The sequence below is a fragment of the Gallus gallus genome, chromosome 28 (genome assembly GCF_016699485.2).
Source record: "Gallus gallus isolate bGalGal1 chromosome 28, bGalGal1.mat.broiler.GRCg7b, whole genome shotgun sequence".
NCBI lineage: Eukaryota > Metazoa > Chordata > Aves > Galliformes > Phasianidae > Gallus > Gallus gallus.
In genome coordinates this window covers 3,489,278-3,505,272 of record NC_052559.1, presented here as the reverse complement: position 1 = coordinate 3,505,272, position 15,995 = coordinate 3,489,278, and the positions used below count along the sequence as shown (strand labels likewise).

At 69.0% G+C, this 15,995-nt stretch overlaps 1 protein-coding gene across 1 annotated transcript; it reads right to left on the bottom strand.

The window, feature by feature from the left end:
* Window positions 1–1,856: 1,856 nt before the first annotated feature.
* Window positions 1,857–12,463, bottom strand: MIDN (midnolin). Its single transcript, XM_040653723.2, has 8 exons — window positions 12,279–12,463; window positions 10,756–10,978; window positions 9,963–10,050; window positions 9,624–9,686; window positions 5,149–5,535; window positions 4,777–4,909; window positions 4,344–4,658; window positions 1,857–3,356 (listed from the first exon to the last, which is right to left on the bottom strand). Exons 2-8 carry the CDS (start codon window positions 10,971–10,973, stop codon window positions 3,094–3,096), a joined length of 1,467 nt encoding a protein of 488 aa, XP_040509657.1. The 5' UTR covers window positions 10,974–10,978; window positions 12,279–12,463; the 3' UTR covers window positions 1,857–3,093.
* Window positions 12,464–15,995: the final 3,532 nt, after the last annotated feature.

Sequence of the window (15,995 nt, the reverse complement as noted above, 5' to 3'; positions counted from 1 at the left end):
CCAGGCTGTGGGGAGGGAGCCTGAAAGAGGAACCCCCCAGTCTGGGGGTCCCAAGTCCGCCAGGAGCTGCTTGCACACGCGTGTGTGCCCATGCATCGCTGCCCGCCTGCATCCCCGGCTCACACGCGTGTGCACACGGCCAGCAGATGTGAGCGTGCACACGTGCGCGTGTCCCCGCGTGTGGCTGCCTGGGCAGGGATTGCCTTTTAAGGCCGCTGCCATTTGCTGCAGGGCGGCGAGCGGCGGCTCTTCCCGTTGCCAAATTTGGCGTGAGCGGTGCGGGCCGGGGGTGCGGGGAGGGGGGGGGGGCGGAGGGGAGGAGGGGGGGGGGGGCGGCCCCGGGGCTCGCGCTCCCCGAAATGACGTCAGGGCCGCGGTTGGCAGCGGGCGCCCGGAGCGACACAGCAGCGCCCTGCGGGAAGCGGAGCCACTTCCTCACCCGGCCCGGAGGGACCCCCCCGGTGCTGCGGGGCGGGGGGAGGCGCTGACCGGCTGGGTAACGCTGGCTGCTGCTGCGCCGTGCGGCCCCGCGGCCCGCCCCCGTGTCCCCGGGGTCAGCGGACGTTGCCCCGGCGGGGGGACGCGGCCCGGCTGCCCCCTCCCCAAATGACGGCCCCGCGGATCGCACTCCGCTCCCCCCGGGGGTCGGACCGCGCCCGGTGCCGCGGATGCGCTGCGGCCCTGCGGGTGTCCGCGGCGTCCCGAGGGAGGGGGAAGGAGGAAGGAGGGGAAGGGCGCTGCAGCCCCCCCGGGGCGGGACGGGGACGGAGCGGCCGGGCAGGCGGAGGGGCCGATCCAACCCGCGGTGCCCCCCATCCCCGCACCGCAGCCCCGCCGTCCGCCCGCCTCCGTCCCCGCATCCGTCCGCCGTGCGGACCTCCGTCGGGCCCCACCGTGGGACCGCAGCGCTCCCAACCCCCGCCTTCCTGCCCCGTACCCGGAACGCCGCCGTCCCTCGGCCCGGCATTTTCCACCCGGGGAGCCGAAGGGCCTCTCCCGACGGGAGCGGGGGAAGCGGAGCGGGGCGGGCGCTGACGCGCGTCCCCACGGCCTTCCCCTCCCCGTCACCTTCCCCAGGGCGGGGGAACGCCGCGGGGAAACGAAGCTGCTGCAGGTGGGGAAACCGAGGAACGGGCGGGAGCCGCGGCGTGACGCAGAGCCCGGCCGGTGGAACCGGCCCCGCTCCGGGCAGCGGCGGTGCGAGCGGGTCGGGGCGGTCGGGGCGGCCGCGGGGACGGCGCGATGGGAACGGAGGCAGCGCCGAACTCATCGCCCCCCTCAAAGAGGAAGGAGCGGCTGTAGGGCATCCCCCGCGCTGCTGGGTTTCCCTTCCTCCTGCAGGGCAGGTTGCACGCCGGGCGTTTGCGTGTGCAAGGCCGTGCACGCCCACGCGTGCGTGTGCACGATGGGGTGGAGGTGTGCAAGCGTGGCCTGTCGGTGAAAGGGTGGGTGTGCACAGCTGTGTAAGGGCACGTGCACAGAGCTGCGCAAGGCTGCGTGCCATGTGCAATGCCGTGCAAGGCTGCGTGCACAGAGCTGTGCAAGATTGCATGCGAGTGCAATGCTGCACGTGCACAGAGCTGTGCAAGGCCATGTGCCAACTGCAGCGCTGTGCAAGGCTGCAAGTGCACAGCTGTGCAAGGCTACGTGCACAAAGCTGTGCAAGATGGCAACGCTGAGCGAGGCTGCGGGTGCACAGCTGAGCAATGCTGCATGCAAATGCAATGCTGAACAAGCGTGCAACGTGCACACATACAAAGGAGGGACCACATGCATGCCCGGGGCTGCAGGAGGAGGAGGGGGACCCCGTGGTGTCCCCCCCCCCCCTAAAAAAAAGCCCTGACATCACAACCAGGCGCAGTTGCATGGAGACTGCCCAAATTTATTTCAAAAATAAAAAATAAAATATTAAAGACCCAAAGCTTCGCTCTTCTCCTCCCCGCCCCCCCCTTCACCCCCCCCCCTCCCCAAAACACACACAGGGGAAGAAAAAAAATAAAAAATAAAGAATAAGAGACTTTTACAGACAAAAAACACATCACGTGGGCTCTCTATTTGCACAGATCTCCTGACGAAAAACCAAAGTCGGACAAGAAAGATTCCTACAGCCTATGCAAGACTATGTCAGTATTGGCTCAGTTGGGTCAATGTCTATAAATAGGGGCCCCACACTGGCAGGTACCATCATTGGGTTGGGACCATTTTGCTTTTTAACCTTTTTTTTTTTTTCCTTTTTTTTTTTTTTTTCTTTTTTTTTTCTTCCTCTTTTAAGTTAAAAAATAAAACGACGCAACGCCCCAACCGAAGGGGGGGGGGGAGGGGATTGGGGGGGGCTGGAGGGGGGGCTGGAGGACACTCTGCCACTCTGCAGAGGGAATCGTGCTGGTCCTATTCCCCCCCCCCCATCCCTCCCCAAGAACCAAAAAAATAATAATAATTAAAAAAAAACACCCCAAAATGAAGGCCCCCCCCCTCCCCAACCCCCCCCCCCCCGGCTGCGGCACCAGGCACACGCGTGGCATTGTCTGTGTCCCCCCCCCCCCCCACCCCCCCATCCCATCTCCCCCCCCCCCCCCCCCATGCCTGCACACGTGGGGCCGGAGGGGGGCCCAGCCCCGCAGCCGAGCAATGCTACATATAGAAGGGAAGGGAAACAAATGGCCCCCCCCAGGCTGGCGGGGGCCCCCAGCACCTCCAAAGGGACTCTGCCTCCTGCTGCCCATGGGGGGGGCTGAGCCGCTGCGCCCCTCTTCACAGCCAAAGAGCAGCTTTGATCCCCAGGGCCCCCCCCGGTGCCCGGACTGCACTCAGGGCAGGGGCAGAACCTGGGCTAAGGGGAAGGGGGGGGGGGGACACAGCAGCAGCTCCCACCTCTCACCCCTCCCCCCCCCCCAGCGCAGCCACATCCGCAGGAGTGGAGATCTGGCCCATGCCAACAGAAACAACACCCCATCCTCAACGGGGTGGTGGTGGGGAGGGTAGGGGGGGATGGTGGGGGGGCGGTCACAGGTAGGTGGAGGGAGGGAGGGGGGGGGGGGGGTGAGGGTGAGGGTGACCTCCCCACCAACACGAGTCCGCGGCCGCAGCCCGGCTCTATGCTACGACGAATTCGGACTTGATGTCCGCTTTGACCTCCGGCTTCCAGACCGAGTCCTCGAAGTCCAGGTCCAGGCTGCCCTCGCTGGAGACGCTGCTGTTGCTGTTGGTGCGGGAGGATTTGCGGTTGGGCAGCCAATGGTACGGAGCCCTCGCGTCCCTCCTGGCCTTCCTGCGCAGCCTCTTCTGCTGCATCAGCAGCTGCAGCCGCTCCACTTTGCAGCGCGTCGCCCGGTTCTCCGTCTGCCGCAAGCGATCCCCTGCAATGGGGGACGGAGGGGTCACCTGGGGGGGTCTGAGGGTGTGGGGCTGGAGGGGGGTCCTGTAGGGTCAGGGGGTGATATGGGGGGGTAAGAGGGGGGGGGGATTGGGGTCTCTGTTGGATCCTGGGGATAGGGGCTGAGGTTGGCGCTGAGCAGTGGGGGGGTCCCAAAGCCCGTGCTTGGTGCTGCCCCGCCAGGAGCCCTCTAGAAAGAGAGGGCACTCCGGCATCACCTGCTGGGCTGTGGGTGGGAAGGTGTGCCAGATGGGGGGAGTGGGGGGTCAGGGGGCCATAAAGGCCCCCCCCCCCCGCTCTTTCTGAGAATTCCACATAGCCCAAAACAGAGCCCATTGGCCGGGGGCTGCTATGCTGGGGGTGGGGGACACAGCTGTGCCCCCACCACTGCACTGTGAGGTGCAGAGGGTCCCCACGCAGCCCTGCTGTCACCGAGGGCAGGGATGGGGCACAGAGCTCCCCCCCCCCCCAGCACAGGGAGAGAAGAAAGAGAAAAAGCGAAGGGGAGAGTGAGACCCTTCAGTTTCAGTTCTTTTCTCTATGCAAATCGTGGTGACGGGGGAGGGAGGAGGCTGTGCATCCCCCAAGCACTGGGGGGCACTGGGAGCCACCTGAGCATCTCCTCCCATCTCCCCCCCTGCAGAAACCCATCCCAGAGGGTTAGGAATGGGGGGGGGTGGGCAAGGAGCTGCGTTCTGTCTCCCCCCACACAACAACAGGGACAGCCCCAGCCCTGTGGGGGGCGGGGGGGGGCACAGGGACACAGCCACCCACCCCATGTCATGCACTGCAGGCCAAAGGGCAGCGCTGTGCAGGTGGAGAGGATCCCAGCATACAAGAGGGGAGGAGGAGGAGGGAGAGAATCTGGTAGGAGGATGCCAATGCCACGGGCAGGAGCTGCTCCCTATGGAGGGCAATGGCCTCTGTGCCCCCCCCCCCCATGCCCACCCCCTCCCGGGGCAGTGCTCACCGCTGGGCTTGCACATCCGGATCTGGCTTTGGCACTGGACGACGGGGTGCAGAGGTGGGGATGCTGCGGCCGCGGGCAGCGGCTCTGAGGTAGTTTTGGTGGTGAGGTCCGGGGATGCGGGCGGCGAGGAGGAGGAGGAGGAGGAGGAGGAAGAGGAGGAGGAGAACTGCGTCTGGCAGCGGAGCTGTGCCAGGGACTGCGGCATGCCCTGGTAGTGTCGCGTGGCGCTGAGGAGGTCGTTGAGGATCTGCAGGATGGTGCCGATGTCCCGCCGCGGCCGCCCGCTGCTGTCCTGGCAGTTGGGGTGCAAAGTGCCTGGGGGGGGCGGGGAGGAAGAGAGGAGATGTGAGCCCAGCGGCCTCCCGGACCCACAGCCCCCACCGTGACCCCCTCCCCCCCCCTCCCACCCACCCCAGCCATCAGCTGGGCATACCGGAGAAGGTCCCTGAGAAGACCCCAGGCGCGTGGTTGACGAAGCTCTCGATGACGGCCCCGGGTTTGCGGGATCGGGCGCTCGGGGCAGGGCTGCTGCTGGGCGAGGAGCCGCCACGCATACTGCAGTCCACCTGCAGGGCCGGGTGGGGAAACACGGGGTCAGCACAGCCCTCGGCACGGCCATCCCCCCCATACCCCAACCCAGCACCCCCAGAGCCGGGGGCCACCTCTAGCCAGCCACGTTTGGCAAGGGAGAATCAAGGCATGAGGCGAGGCATCCCTCATGAAGCCACGGGCATCCTCCATCCTTCCGGCACCCTGAGCCCCTCCGAGCCCCAACAGCCCACGTGAAGCCCCCAACCCAACTCACCTCTGAGCAGGAGGACACCACGCTGCTGTTCACCGTCTGCGCGCCGGCCCCGTGAGAGCGGAACATCCCTGCGGTGACGGGAGCGGGGTGGGGGGCGTTACAGTACACGGGGGGGGCCGGCGTGGCGGGCGTGGGGCTGGGAGCCGGGCTCTGCGGGCAGGAGGGCACCACGGGGATGCGGGCGAAGCCGGAGCCGGTGCTGCCGTGCAGGGTCCGGCAGTGGGGGCCGTTGGTGGCCCCCGCCTCGCCGCGGCTGGCGATGACGTGCCGGTGCTGGAGCTGCCCGCTGCTCTGCTGGGCTGCCAGCTGGAGCTGCACGAACATCATATGGTCGCCCACACGCAGCGCCAGGGTGAGCGGGGAGCGGCCCGACAAGAAGTCATTGACCTGGGGAGAGAAGGAGCACAGTCAGGGCACGGCACGGCACGGGGCACAGAGCCCCCCCCCAGTAACAGCACGTCCCCTTGCAGCGGAGCCGCGGCCGTGCGGTCACACGGATGCAGTGCAGGAAGCCGTGGGGTGACCCCTTCTTCCCCTTGGCCGCATCGGGCAGGCGGTGAGCAGCCGCGTCCCCACACGACCCCAGCGCAGTGCCAGCTCCATCAGCTGACAGCTCCCTCCCTCCTGCCCCCCCCCTCCGCCCTCATCTCCCAGCACAAAGCTGCCGCGCTGCGCCCGCCCTCCCCGGCACCGAACCCACAGCACCCGCAGGCAGGGCCGGGCTGGGGCTGATACAGCTGTATGACAGCCCCCTCCCCACAGCCCCAACATGGGGGGGTGGGCACAGGGAGCCACGAGGTTGGGGAGGATGCAGGTAAGGACGTGCCGGGACCCTCCGTGCCCATCGCTGTGGGTTTTGGGCCCCCCCAGCCTGCAGGATGGCCCTGAGGCAGCTGCAAGCAGGTGATGGAGCAGCTGCAGCACAGAGATGGGAGTGGGGGTTGACCCTGTCCAGATTGCAGCACTGGGGGGGGAGGGTGGGGGGCTGATTCCCACCATCTGCTGCCCCCCCCCAACCCCCCAGCCCCATGCAGCATCTCCAGAAGCATAAAAAACAGGCGCAGCCCCCAGCACTGCTCAGCATTCACTTGGGAGGGAGGGGACTAAAGGTTAGGGGGGGGGGTAAAGGCTGCGACCCCCCCACCCCCCTTCCTTTCCACTGCACTGCTGCACCGCTCCCCATGCATGAAGTGGGGGGGGGGGGGGGGTGACACCTCTCACCCCCACAGCTGAAGGGCGCGGGCTCGGCAGCGCCGTGGGAGGACATCAGGTCACAGCTAATGGCGCTGACGCCACCGCCCCCCCCAGCGCAGCTATTCCAGGGCACGGCCAGGACTGCCTTCCCCGGCCGTCACGTGCAGCTCCCAGCACACGTCACCCTCCCACACCCCCCCCCCCACCCCCCCCCGGGTCCCGGCATCACCCTCAGCGCCGGCGCTCCCCATCGTGTCCCCCCCCCCCCCCCCCCCCCCATCCCGGTCCCCGCTCGCCCCGTCCCGCGCCTGCGGAGGCCGCTTCTGAGAAGCCGTGGGAAAAGCAGCTTTAAAAATACCCGCAGCAAAGCCCTGAGCGTGTCAGGCGGAGGCTGCAGAGGAAGAGGTGGGCGTGAAGGAGACACTGCAGCTCTGGACACGGAGGTTACGGGCCGAGGGGGTGGGAGCCGCGCACGTGGGCAGGCGTGCAAACACACGTGTGTGCAGAGAGCACCTGAACACGGGCAGCAGCTTGACACCCCCCCCCCCTTAGCACAGTGCTCTGCCCCCATCCCTCGGTCAGCCACAAAGCAGCACAGCCTGCGCAGACCACACAGCCGCCCGTGGGAACGGGGTCAGCGCGGCGGGGACACCCATCACAGCCCATATCCAACCCCCCCCCCCGGCTCTGCACCAACCCGCTGTGCCCACAGCAGCCCCACACCTCCCCCTGACATCAGCACAGCCCATCTGACTCACACCTGCTGGGCTCCACCTGACCCCTCAATGCCAGGAGGAACCAGAGAGCCCCCAACCCACGCTGGGCGCTTCCATACACCGCCCCATCACCCCTTCCAGCGCCCCACAGCCCCCCAAGGCAGGGCAGGGCAGCCGGTCCGGCTCCGGGGCTCCCAGCTCCTGCCCCCACACCACGCTGCCAACCCCCCCCCGGCGAAACCGGGCCGCTCCAATGCAAACACGTCCCACCCAGCAGCTCCTGCTGCCGCCCACGGCCCCCGGCCCTCCCCACCACTGCCATGCAAGGCGGGCAGAGGGGCGCAGCACTGCTGGGAGGGGAAGGACGCAGCTCCCAACCCCCCCCCCCAACCTCCCCCCCCCCCCCCCCCAAGGGGTCCTGCCACGTCCCCGGGGTGTTACGGCCGCTCTGTGCCGGGCTGGGGGCCCGCAGGGATGGCCGGGGTGAGCAGCTCAGCTGCTTCTGAGAAACACCGATGAGTCACAGAACGCCGCATTCCCACCTCGCTCCAACGCGTGGCCCTGCGTGACCCCAACCCCCAACGTGACCCCCAACCCTGCAGCAGACACCAAGAGCTGCCCCCACAATCCAACCCCAACACAGACCCTCAGCCTGCAGGAACCGGAGGGGAAAGGCCAGCACAGACTGCAGGAAGGGGGGAGCAGGAAGTGACCCCCCCCCCCCCACACACCACCCCCCCTCCAGCCCTGCAGGCTCTCCAGCCGGGTGCAGCTGTGGCTGACAGCTGGGACCCCGGCACCGCTCGGGGTTTTTCCATGCCAAGAAGGACAGAGGGCTGCAGCCCCTCAGCCACCATTGAGAAATCGCATTCCTTCGGCCGCAGCCCTGCAGGGCACAACGCGTCCCCAACGCGTCCCCAACCCTCCCACGGTCCCCAGCGCGGCCGCGTTGGGCACAGAGACCAGGAAAGGAAGATTCGAGGTCACAGAGAACAACGGGCACAGCGCCCTGCCGACAGGGGCACCGCCCCCATACCCCCCCCCCCCCTGCACCCCCCCGCGGTGCTCAGCTGCAGCACAGCACCGCTTTCTGCCATCACCACTTCCCGATGGCACCTGGGAGGGGGGTGGCAATGCCCGGCCCCCCCCCCCCCCTCCGCCACCCCCAGAGGAAGTCGGCGCAGCGCTGCCAGAGGATGTGTGACGCAGGCAGAGCCGAGCAAAGCATGAATGAGAGGAGTGGTTTCCTGCCCCCCCCCCCCAGCCCCCCCCCCTCACCCCCCCCTCTCCGCCCCCCAGGTGCTGGCAGTTCCTCCTGCACAGCCCCGGCTTCCTGAATCACCGACCCCGGAGGAACCGGCGGTGGGCAGCAGGCGTGGAGCTGCTTCCCCCCCCCCAGAAGAGCTGCACTGAGAGCTGCATTCCCCCTTAATCGCAGGGGCACCCCAAGCTCACAGCCCCCCCCCCCCCCCCTCATGACCCCCAACACATCACACACCTCACCGGGTGCTCTGCAGCCCCACTAGGAATCACCGCATCCCCACTGCTGGGGCACACACCAGGACCCCCCCCCACAGCACAATACTGCAAAGCAGTGCCAAAATCCCCCCCCCCGAAGGGTCAAAGCCCACCTCCGGCGCAGGACAGATCCGGGCCCACTCAGCCCACAGAGGGTTAAATCTGCTGCCCAAAACCACAGGCACCCAAAGCCCCCCATATGGGGCAGCTGTCCCTCACAGCATCCCCACGGGGGGGGAGGGACACACACAGCCATACCCCCACCACCCCCACACACTCAGCACAGCCCCATATCCCCAACGCAGCGATGCGGGTTCAAAAAAAAAAAACCCATTAAAAAGAAAAGCCAACACCAACAGCAGCAGTAACAACAACAACATCAACAACAAAAAACCCCCAAGGCATAAATCCCCTTCTCAAACCCATCCGTGCACCGTCCGGAGAGGAAGGAAGGAGTTGAACAGCAATAATGAATTGACTGAAAACAAAGAGCCGGGGCGGCGCGGCTGGGGGTAAATTCCACCTCGGTGGCAGCTGGCGGCTGCGTGCGCACACAGCCCTGGGAACTGCCCCCCCCCAAAGCACAGAACCCCCCCATGGCACAGCCAAACTGCACGGCGACGGTAACCCCGGCGCAGGGAGAGCAGCGCAGCACTCAGTCCTTCCCCCCCCCCATCTCCATCAAGGAGAGGGCTCAGAGCCTCCCAGAGCCATGAGCTCCCTGCACCGGAGGGTAGGTGGCCACAGCCCCCCCCCCCGTCCCCCGCCTCCATCCCAGCCCCCCCACCGCCTGCTGGATGACCTTGGCTGAGTCACAGCCCCACACCCCCCACACCCCCCCCCAACAACTCGAGGCTGTTTGGGCTGCGGGCGCAGCGTGGGACCTCCCCACACCCAGTGACGGCGACCGCCCCGGGCACCACCCTCAGCACTGCCACCCCTCCCGGAGGGGACCGCGGGGAGGGGAGGGGAGGAGGGGACGGGATGGGGCCGGGAGGGGCCACGGCAGCCCCTTCCCATGGAGCTCTTTGTCTCGCAGCCGCTCACCTGAGTTTCAGTTAAGCTTTCCAGCGCTTGCATCACCGATTGCTCCGGCCTGGATGCCTGGGACTGGAAAACGATGGGAAAAAATAGATAAAAAATAAGGAAGGGGGGGGGGTGTGGGGTGTGTGTGGGGGGGAATTAACGTTACAAATGCAGAGAAGGAGGGGGCGGCTGCGCGCTGACGGTGTCACTTCCACTATTTCTACACAGCCCTGAGAACGCAGCCATGGGAAAGCACTGCCGGGTGGCAGCATTGGGGGCTGCCGGCATGAACTGCACGGGGTGTTTGGCACGGATAGGCACACGGGGGGGGGATATGGGGGGGGATATGGGGGCACTCACCATCAGGCCGGCCTCCACGGTGGGCACCAGCGTCAGTTTGCTGCCTTCCACCACCCCCAGGTCCTGCAGCTTCCCGGAGCTGAGGCGGCTGCGGGAGAGCAGAGAGGTCAGCGCGGCCCCGGGGGCGGCAGATAACGCGCTGGGGGGGGGGGAACGGTGCAACGAAGGCCCCACCAACACCCATAGCCCTCCCCAGCCCCCCCCCCTCCCCCTTCCTCCAGACCAGGATGCCCTCCCCACGCGGTGACATCGGGCACTCCGGGGGGGCTCCGCGGCTCTGCAATGGGGCCGTGAGGGGCTCCGCGGTCGCTGCGGGCCGGGGATAGGAGGGGAGGGGGGGCTGCGTGGCCGCCCCCAGCGCGGCCCTTTGTCAGACAAAGGACTCCCCCTCCCCTCCCCTCCCCTCCCCGCCGCCCCCCCCACCCCCCCGAGCTGCCGCCCCCGGGCTGAGACGGAGAAGGAATGGGGATGCGGGGAGGAAGGGGGGGGGGGGGGGGCAGGGGGGTGTGAGGAGGGGGGGGATGTGTGTGTGTGTGGGGGGGGGGGGGGGCGGTGCTGAGGCCGCGCCGCCGAAGTTGAGCGCAGAACAAAGGGCAGCGCCCGGCGCCGTACGGAGCCCCGCGGGCACTGCCGGGCCCCACCGCCCACAGAGCGACCGCGGCGGGGGCAGCGCGGGGCCTCCCGGAGCCCAACCCCCGCCCCCCCCCCACCTCCCCTCCCTCCCCCACCCCCCGGAGGAATTGGGGCCGCGTAGGGGAAGGGGAAGGGGGGGGGGGGGGGGGCCGCTCCGTACCTGTCTTTGTGCAGCAGCGCCAGGCGCTCCTTGGGCACCTTAAGGCGCTGCGACAGCCGCCGTTTCAGCCCCTCCACCGTCTCGTCCGGAGGAACGGCCACTTCGTAACGCGCTCCGGTCGTGGTGTGGATGCAGAGGTGGACGGGGCGCTCCGCGGGGAGAGGGTCGCAGGGGGCGGCCCCGCGGCTGCAGCTCCGAGCGCCGGGCTGCGGCTCCATGCGGCCTGCGGGGGGGGGGGGGGGGGCGGAGGGGAGGGGGGAGGGAAGGGAGAGGGGAGGGGAGGGGGGGTCAGTCGGTCGGTGCGGGACAAAGAGCGGCGGACGCGGGGAGCGCCGAAGCGAGCGGTGCGGGGGGGGACCCTCCGGGGGGCCGCGTTCCCAGCGGAGAACGATTTAAGGAATGGAGATCGAAATCCTTCCTTCCCCCCCCCCCGAATGTGAATAATAAATCCCGGCGCGGGTCGGGTCGGGTCGAGTCGAGTCGGGGGGGGTTCGGAGCGGAGCGGTGCGGGAGGATGGCGGTGCAGCGCCCGGGGCCGGACCCGCCGAACCGGCAGCGCCGCGCACAGCCCTGCGAGCGCCGGGGGGGCGGGGGGCGGGGGCAGCTCCAATGTAGCAACGTCCCGGGGGCGGAGCCTCGCCCTCATTCACTCCGGCTCCTCCGGCCGTCCCGACCAATCCGCGCCCGCACGGTTCTCCGACATCCGCGGGTTCGGCCAATGGGAGGAGAGGTTCGCTTCCCCACGTGGCAAAGTGTGGGCGGGGCCGTCCGGATTCCTCCGCCCACGCGGCTTTAGGCCACGCCCCCTCCGCCCCCCGCGCGCCCTCGCGCCGCTCCGCGCGGCCATTCATAATCCGCGGCCGCACAACAAAGGGCCCCGCACGGAGCGGGGGGGGGGCGGAAAGCGGCGGCACCGCGCGGCGCCGGTGGGGCGAAAGGCCCCGAGAGGGGAACGCGGAGCACCGGGAGGAGCGCTCCCCCCACACCCCACGCCAGGAGCCCCCACCCGGGAAGCGGAGCCGCGAGCCCGAGTGACGCGGGGCGGAAAGGGCGGAGGGGGAACGGCACAGCCGCCGCACCCGGCGCCCCTCCCCGCACCGCCCGGTACCGCCGTTGGGAAGGGCTCCTCCCGCCCGCAGCGCCCCGGCCCGGGGGGAGCGGCCACGGCGGCACCGGGGGGGGCCATGAGTCAGCACGGCGCGCGCGCCCTCTGCCGGCCCCGCCGCTCCCGAGGGGGGGCACAGCGCCCGGAGCCCCCGCAGCGCCGTTCCGCCCCGCGGTTCCACGGGGCTGGAGGGGGGGTGGGGGGGACGGAGCGGCGCGGCCCCTCCCGGCAGTGAGGGCAAAGCCCCGACGACGTCCCCGCACCCCGGAGCGGGGCTGCACCGCGGTCCTCCCCGGGACCCGCCGCTCGTGGGACCCCCCCCTCAACCCCTCCGTAAATAAAAAGCACCCATCCGCGCTGAAACCCCTCCACGGAGCCGCCCCGCGCCGCTCAGCCCCGCTCCCCGTCCGGCACTCACCGAGCCCGGAGCGCTGCCCCGCGGATCCCGTTGCGATCAGAGCTCGGCTGCCTCCGGCGGCACCGGGGGAAGAAACGGCGGAAAAATAATAAAAAAAAAGGCCCTAAAAGTTCCGGGAGGGCGCGGGCGGAGCGGTGCCCCCGAAGCGCTGCCCCGTGCCGAGCGGTCGGAGCGCAGCCTGACGCGGAACCGCCGGGGAGGTGCCCCAAGTTTTATCCCGCACCGCCCAGGGTGGAGCCTGCCGGGGGCAGGGACCGGCCTGGCCCCGCACCGGCCCCGCCAGCGGCCTCGGCGCGGCCGCACCTGCTCCCGGAGGGAGGGAGGAACGGAAGAGACGGAGGTGTCCCGGCGGTCCCCCCCCCCCCGGCTCCCGGTGCACCGGGGGAGGTCGCTCCCTCCTGGGGTCCGGCACAGCCCCTCGGAGCGGGGGGGGGCTGCGTGGAGGGGTCCGGTCCCAGCGCTGCCCCCGGTGCCGCCGCAGCTCCGCCTCTCGGGGGGGGGGGGGCCGCCTCCGCCCGGCGCCGGGGAGGGGACGGCCCGAGGTCGGATCGTTGGGAGCCCCTCGAGCGGTCCCGGAGGGGTTGCGGGGCTCGGGGCGGGCGTAGCGCTGGCGGTGCTCGCGAATCCGGGCCGCTCTCCCCACGGAGAACGGGGCGCGGGTGGGGGTCGGGGCCGGCAACCCCCCCCCGGGAGCTGCACGCCGGGACCGCGGGCTTCCGCCTGACCCCGCGCTGCCCCCGCCGGGCTCCCGCCCGCAGACAATGCCCCGCAACGCGCGGAGGGACACAAAGAGGCCGCGGGAGGAGATGGCCGCGCACCCCCCGTCCCCTCGAGGCAGCAGCGCACGGAGCCCCGGGGGATGTCGGAACCCCGCGGCTGTCGGGGCCGTTCAGTGCCGGCTGGGAGCGGGGGCCCCTCGGGCAGAGGGAGAGCCTTTGTGGCACAGCCCCGCGCCCCCCGCCCGGCCCGGCCCCGCGGGCTCTCGGGGGGAGATGAGCTCAGGCTCCGCTGTGCCATTGTCCCCGGGAGAGGGCCGGGCCGGGCCGCGCCATTGTTCTCCCCGGGCCGCTCGGCCGCCCCTCCGGCGATCACAGCGCTGCGTGGGTGAAAAAACCCCACGGGGACGCGGCTGTGGGGACCCCCGGAGCCACGTCGTCACGGAGCGGGGCCTCTCCCGACCCCCACGGTTGAGGTCCGCGGGGGGCCGAAGGGACGTGGCGGCCGAGGGGCAGCGCTCGGTGATGGCGCGGGCTGTGTTGGAGCACCCGATGCCCCGCGGCGGTGCCCGCCCCGCAGCCCCCAACCCCGCAATGCCGCCCCCCCGGAGCACCCGTAGCACGCAGCTGCGGGCGGTGCGTGTGGCTGCGGGTTCAGGTGAAGGCATCCGGAGCCTCCAGAGACGGTGCCGGGAGATCCCAGGGCTCCCAGCAGCCCCGATTTTGTGTGTTTAGTTTATTGGGTTGCCCTGGGAATAAATCGTTAACGACGACGCTCAGACTCGGGCATTAATCGCTGTGCCGCATCGGAGGTCTCCAGAGGGAACGTTCCCCAAACCCCACACCGGAGCTGCTGGGGGAGAGACGACGCGGTGAGCAAACAGCGATGTGAGTCCCACTGCTGTGCGGCGCTCCCCGCTGCGCCCCGCGCTCCGCCCCCCACCCGTGAGCCGCGGCAGAGGGGATGTGGGGTCCCAGAGGACACCGCCGCAGGGCCCGTCCCCACTGCAGGGGCTGAGCCGGGGCACTGATGGCATCTCCGCATCTCCCAGGAGCCCAAACCTCAGCGGGGTTCTTGGAAGTGCTGTCCCTCGAAGGAAGGGAGTTCCCAGGGCTCCTTCTTTGGGGAAATCCCCCACCAGCCCCGGGCTGCAGCTTTGCTCTTTGCTCTTTCCTCCCTCCCCTCTCTCTCTCTCTCTCTCTCTCCTCTTTCTGTTTTGTTTCGTTGTGTTTTGCTTTGCTTTTTTTTTTTTTTTCCTTCCCCTTTTGGACCGAATTCCTGTCTGATTTTGCAGCTTTGGCAAACGAGGGTTTTTATCGCAAGTCTCTGCATTCCCCTCGCAGGCGTGGGGTCATGGGATTAGGGCAGAGAGTGAGGGAAGAGGGAAGGAGGGGAGCAGGGGCTGCTGCTGCAGAGTAAAGCAGGGATGGAGCCCGGGGGACCCGGGGGGGGGAGGGGGGATTGGGGACCCTTTTCCCAGCGCCACTATTGAGCCCCCGACCCGGAGCGGAGCGGTGCCACCCCCCCATAGGGTGCAGGGCCGGTGTGGGGCACACGGTGCTGAGTTCCAGCAGTGAGTGGGAGCGTTCCCACGGGCTCAGGGCCAGCAATAGGGCTCACAGACACACCCCAGCAGCGCCGTGCAGCCGAACCGCTTCACCCCTACCCATCCCAGCCCATATAGGGGGAGGGAAGGGGAGGTGTGGGGTTTGCAGTGGGGTCACAGCCCCCAGAGCCCCCCCCTGGGATGAGCAGCTCAGCCCCTGAGTCACAGCAATGATGGTGATTTGTGTCACCATGGAGGGCTCAGGTGAGCTGTGCAGTCAGGACTGGCAGCCCCCCCCCCACCCCCACCCCCCCAGCTCTGGGCACGACCCCAAGCAGACCCCCCCCCCCCACCCGGTAGGGCTGGGGGTGCTGTGGGGTGGGTGGGGTCTCTTTGGGCAGCGCTGCGTGACGCTGACGGGCTGTGAACACCCAGGTGTGTCCTTAGAAAACGCACAGTCGGCTCCGCGTGTTTCCCAGCCCTTGGGAACGTGTCCTGGTGGCCCCCGGCAGCGTGTCCGGGTGTCACTCCTGGGGACACCTCGGCAGCCGGACCTGCTGACGCAGCCCAGCCTCACCTCTGGGGCTGTGGGGCACCCCACAGCGCTCCACGGGCTCGGCCAGCGCCCGGAGGTGATATATCCCCCGGGACAGGTCTCGGGGAGCAGCCCGCGGTGCGGGAGCCGTTGCCCAGGGCAGGGCTGACCCCCACGCAGCCACGCGGCCTGGCTGTGCCCCAGGAGGGATGGCGAATCCCCCGGATATAGCAGCCCCGGGCAGCCCAGGTGTGGGGCCATACTTGGCCGTGCTGCAGCCCTGAGGCCAGGACTATTCTGGGCACCCTGAGCTCACGGCCCCTCGGAACGCCGCGCTCCGTCCGCGGTGACGCAGGAGAGCAGCTCCATGCCAGCCCTGGCACGCAGCCGACCCCGGGCAGCACCACCCCTCGGCCCCGAGCACCGGGGCTGCGATTTGGCTGCTTCCCTCCGTTGGCATCGGTGCAGCCCGGCTCTGCTCAGCCTCAGCGCTGGAAACGTAGGCTCCCAGCCCTGCCAGGACGGGGGGGCTGCGGGGACCCCTCCTCATGCTGTGGGATGCGGAGCCCCCGATCCCGACGGCCCCTTTGCAGCTCTGCAGCACCCCACGGTGGGATCCGTCCCCGTCCGATCCACTGCACACGGCTGCTCCTCAGCCACTGCCACATCGGTTGGTCGGCCTTAAATCACCGTCTCCAGCAGCCAGACGACACCCAGCCTGGTGGTGGTGGTGCTATTATTATTATTATTATTATTATCGTTATTATTATTATAATTATTGCAAGTGCTTAAGCAAGTCGCCAGCCCTGGGCAGGGGAAGGACCTGTGCCTTCAGCCTCCACGGCTGCGTGCTGAGCCCGACTCCTCAGGTGACCTCAGCTCATAGATGGGGGGGATTCACCCCCGGAGCCCATCGCTC

Coding starts and splice junctions, on each gene's coding strand:
- MIDN (XM_040653723.2), bottom strand. CDS start 10,973: ATGGAGCCGCAGCCCGGCGCTCGGAGCTGCAGCCGCGGGGCCGCCCCC. Junction 10,051..10,755: donor GCGCTGCTGCACAAAGACAG/GTACGGAGCGGC, acceptor GCTCTCCCGCAG/CCGCCTCAGCTCCGGGAAGC. Junction 9,687..9,962: donor CCGTGGAGGCCGGCCTGATG/GTGAGTGCCCCC, acceptor ATCGTTTTCCAG/TCCCAGGCATCCAGGCCGGA.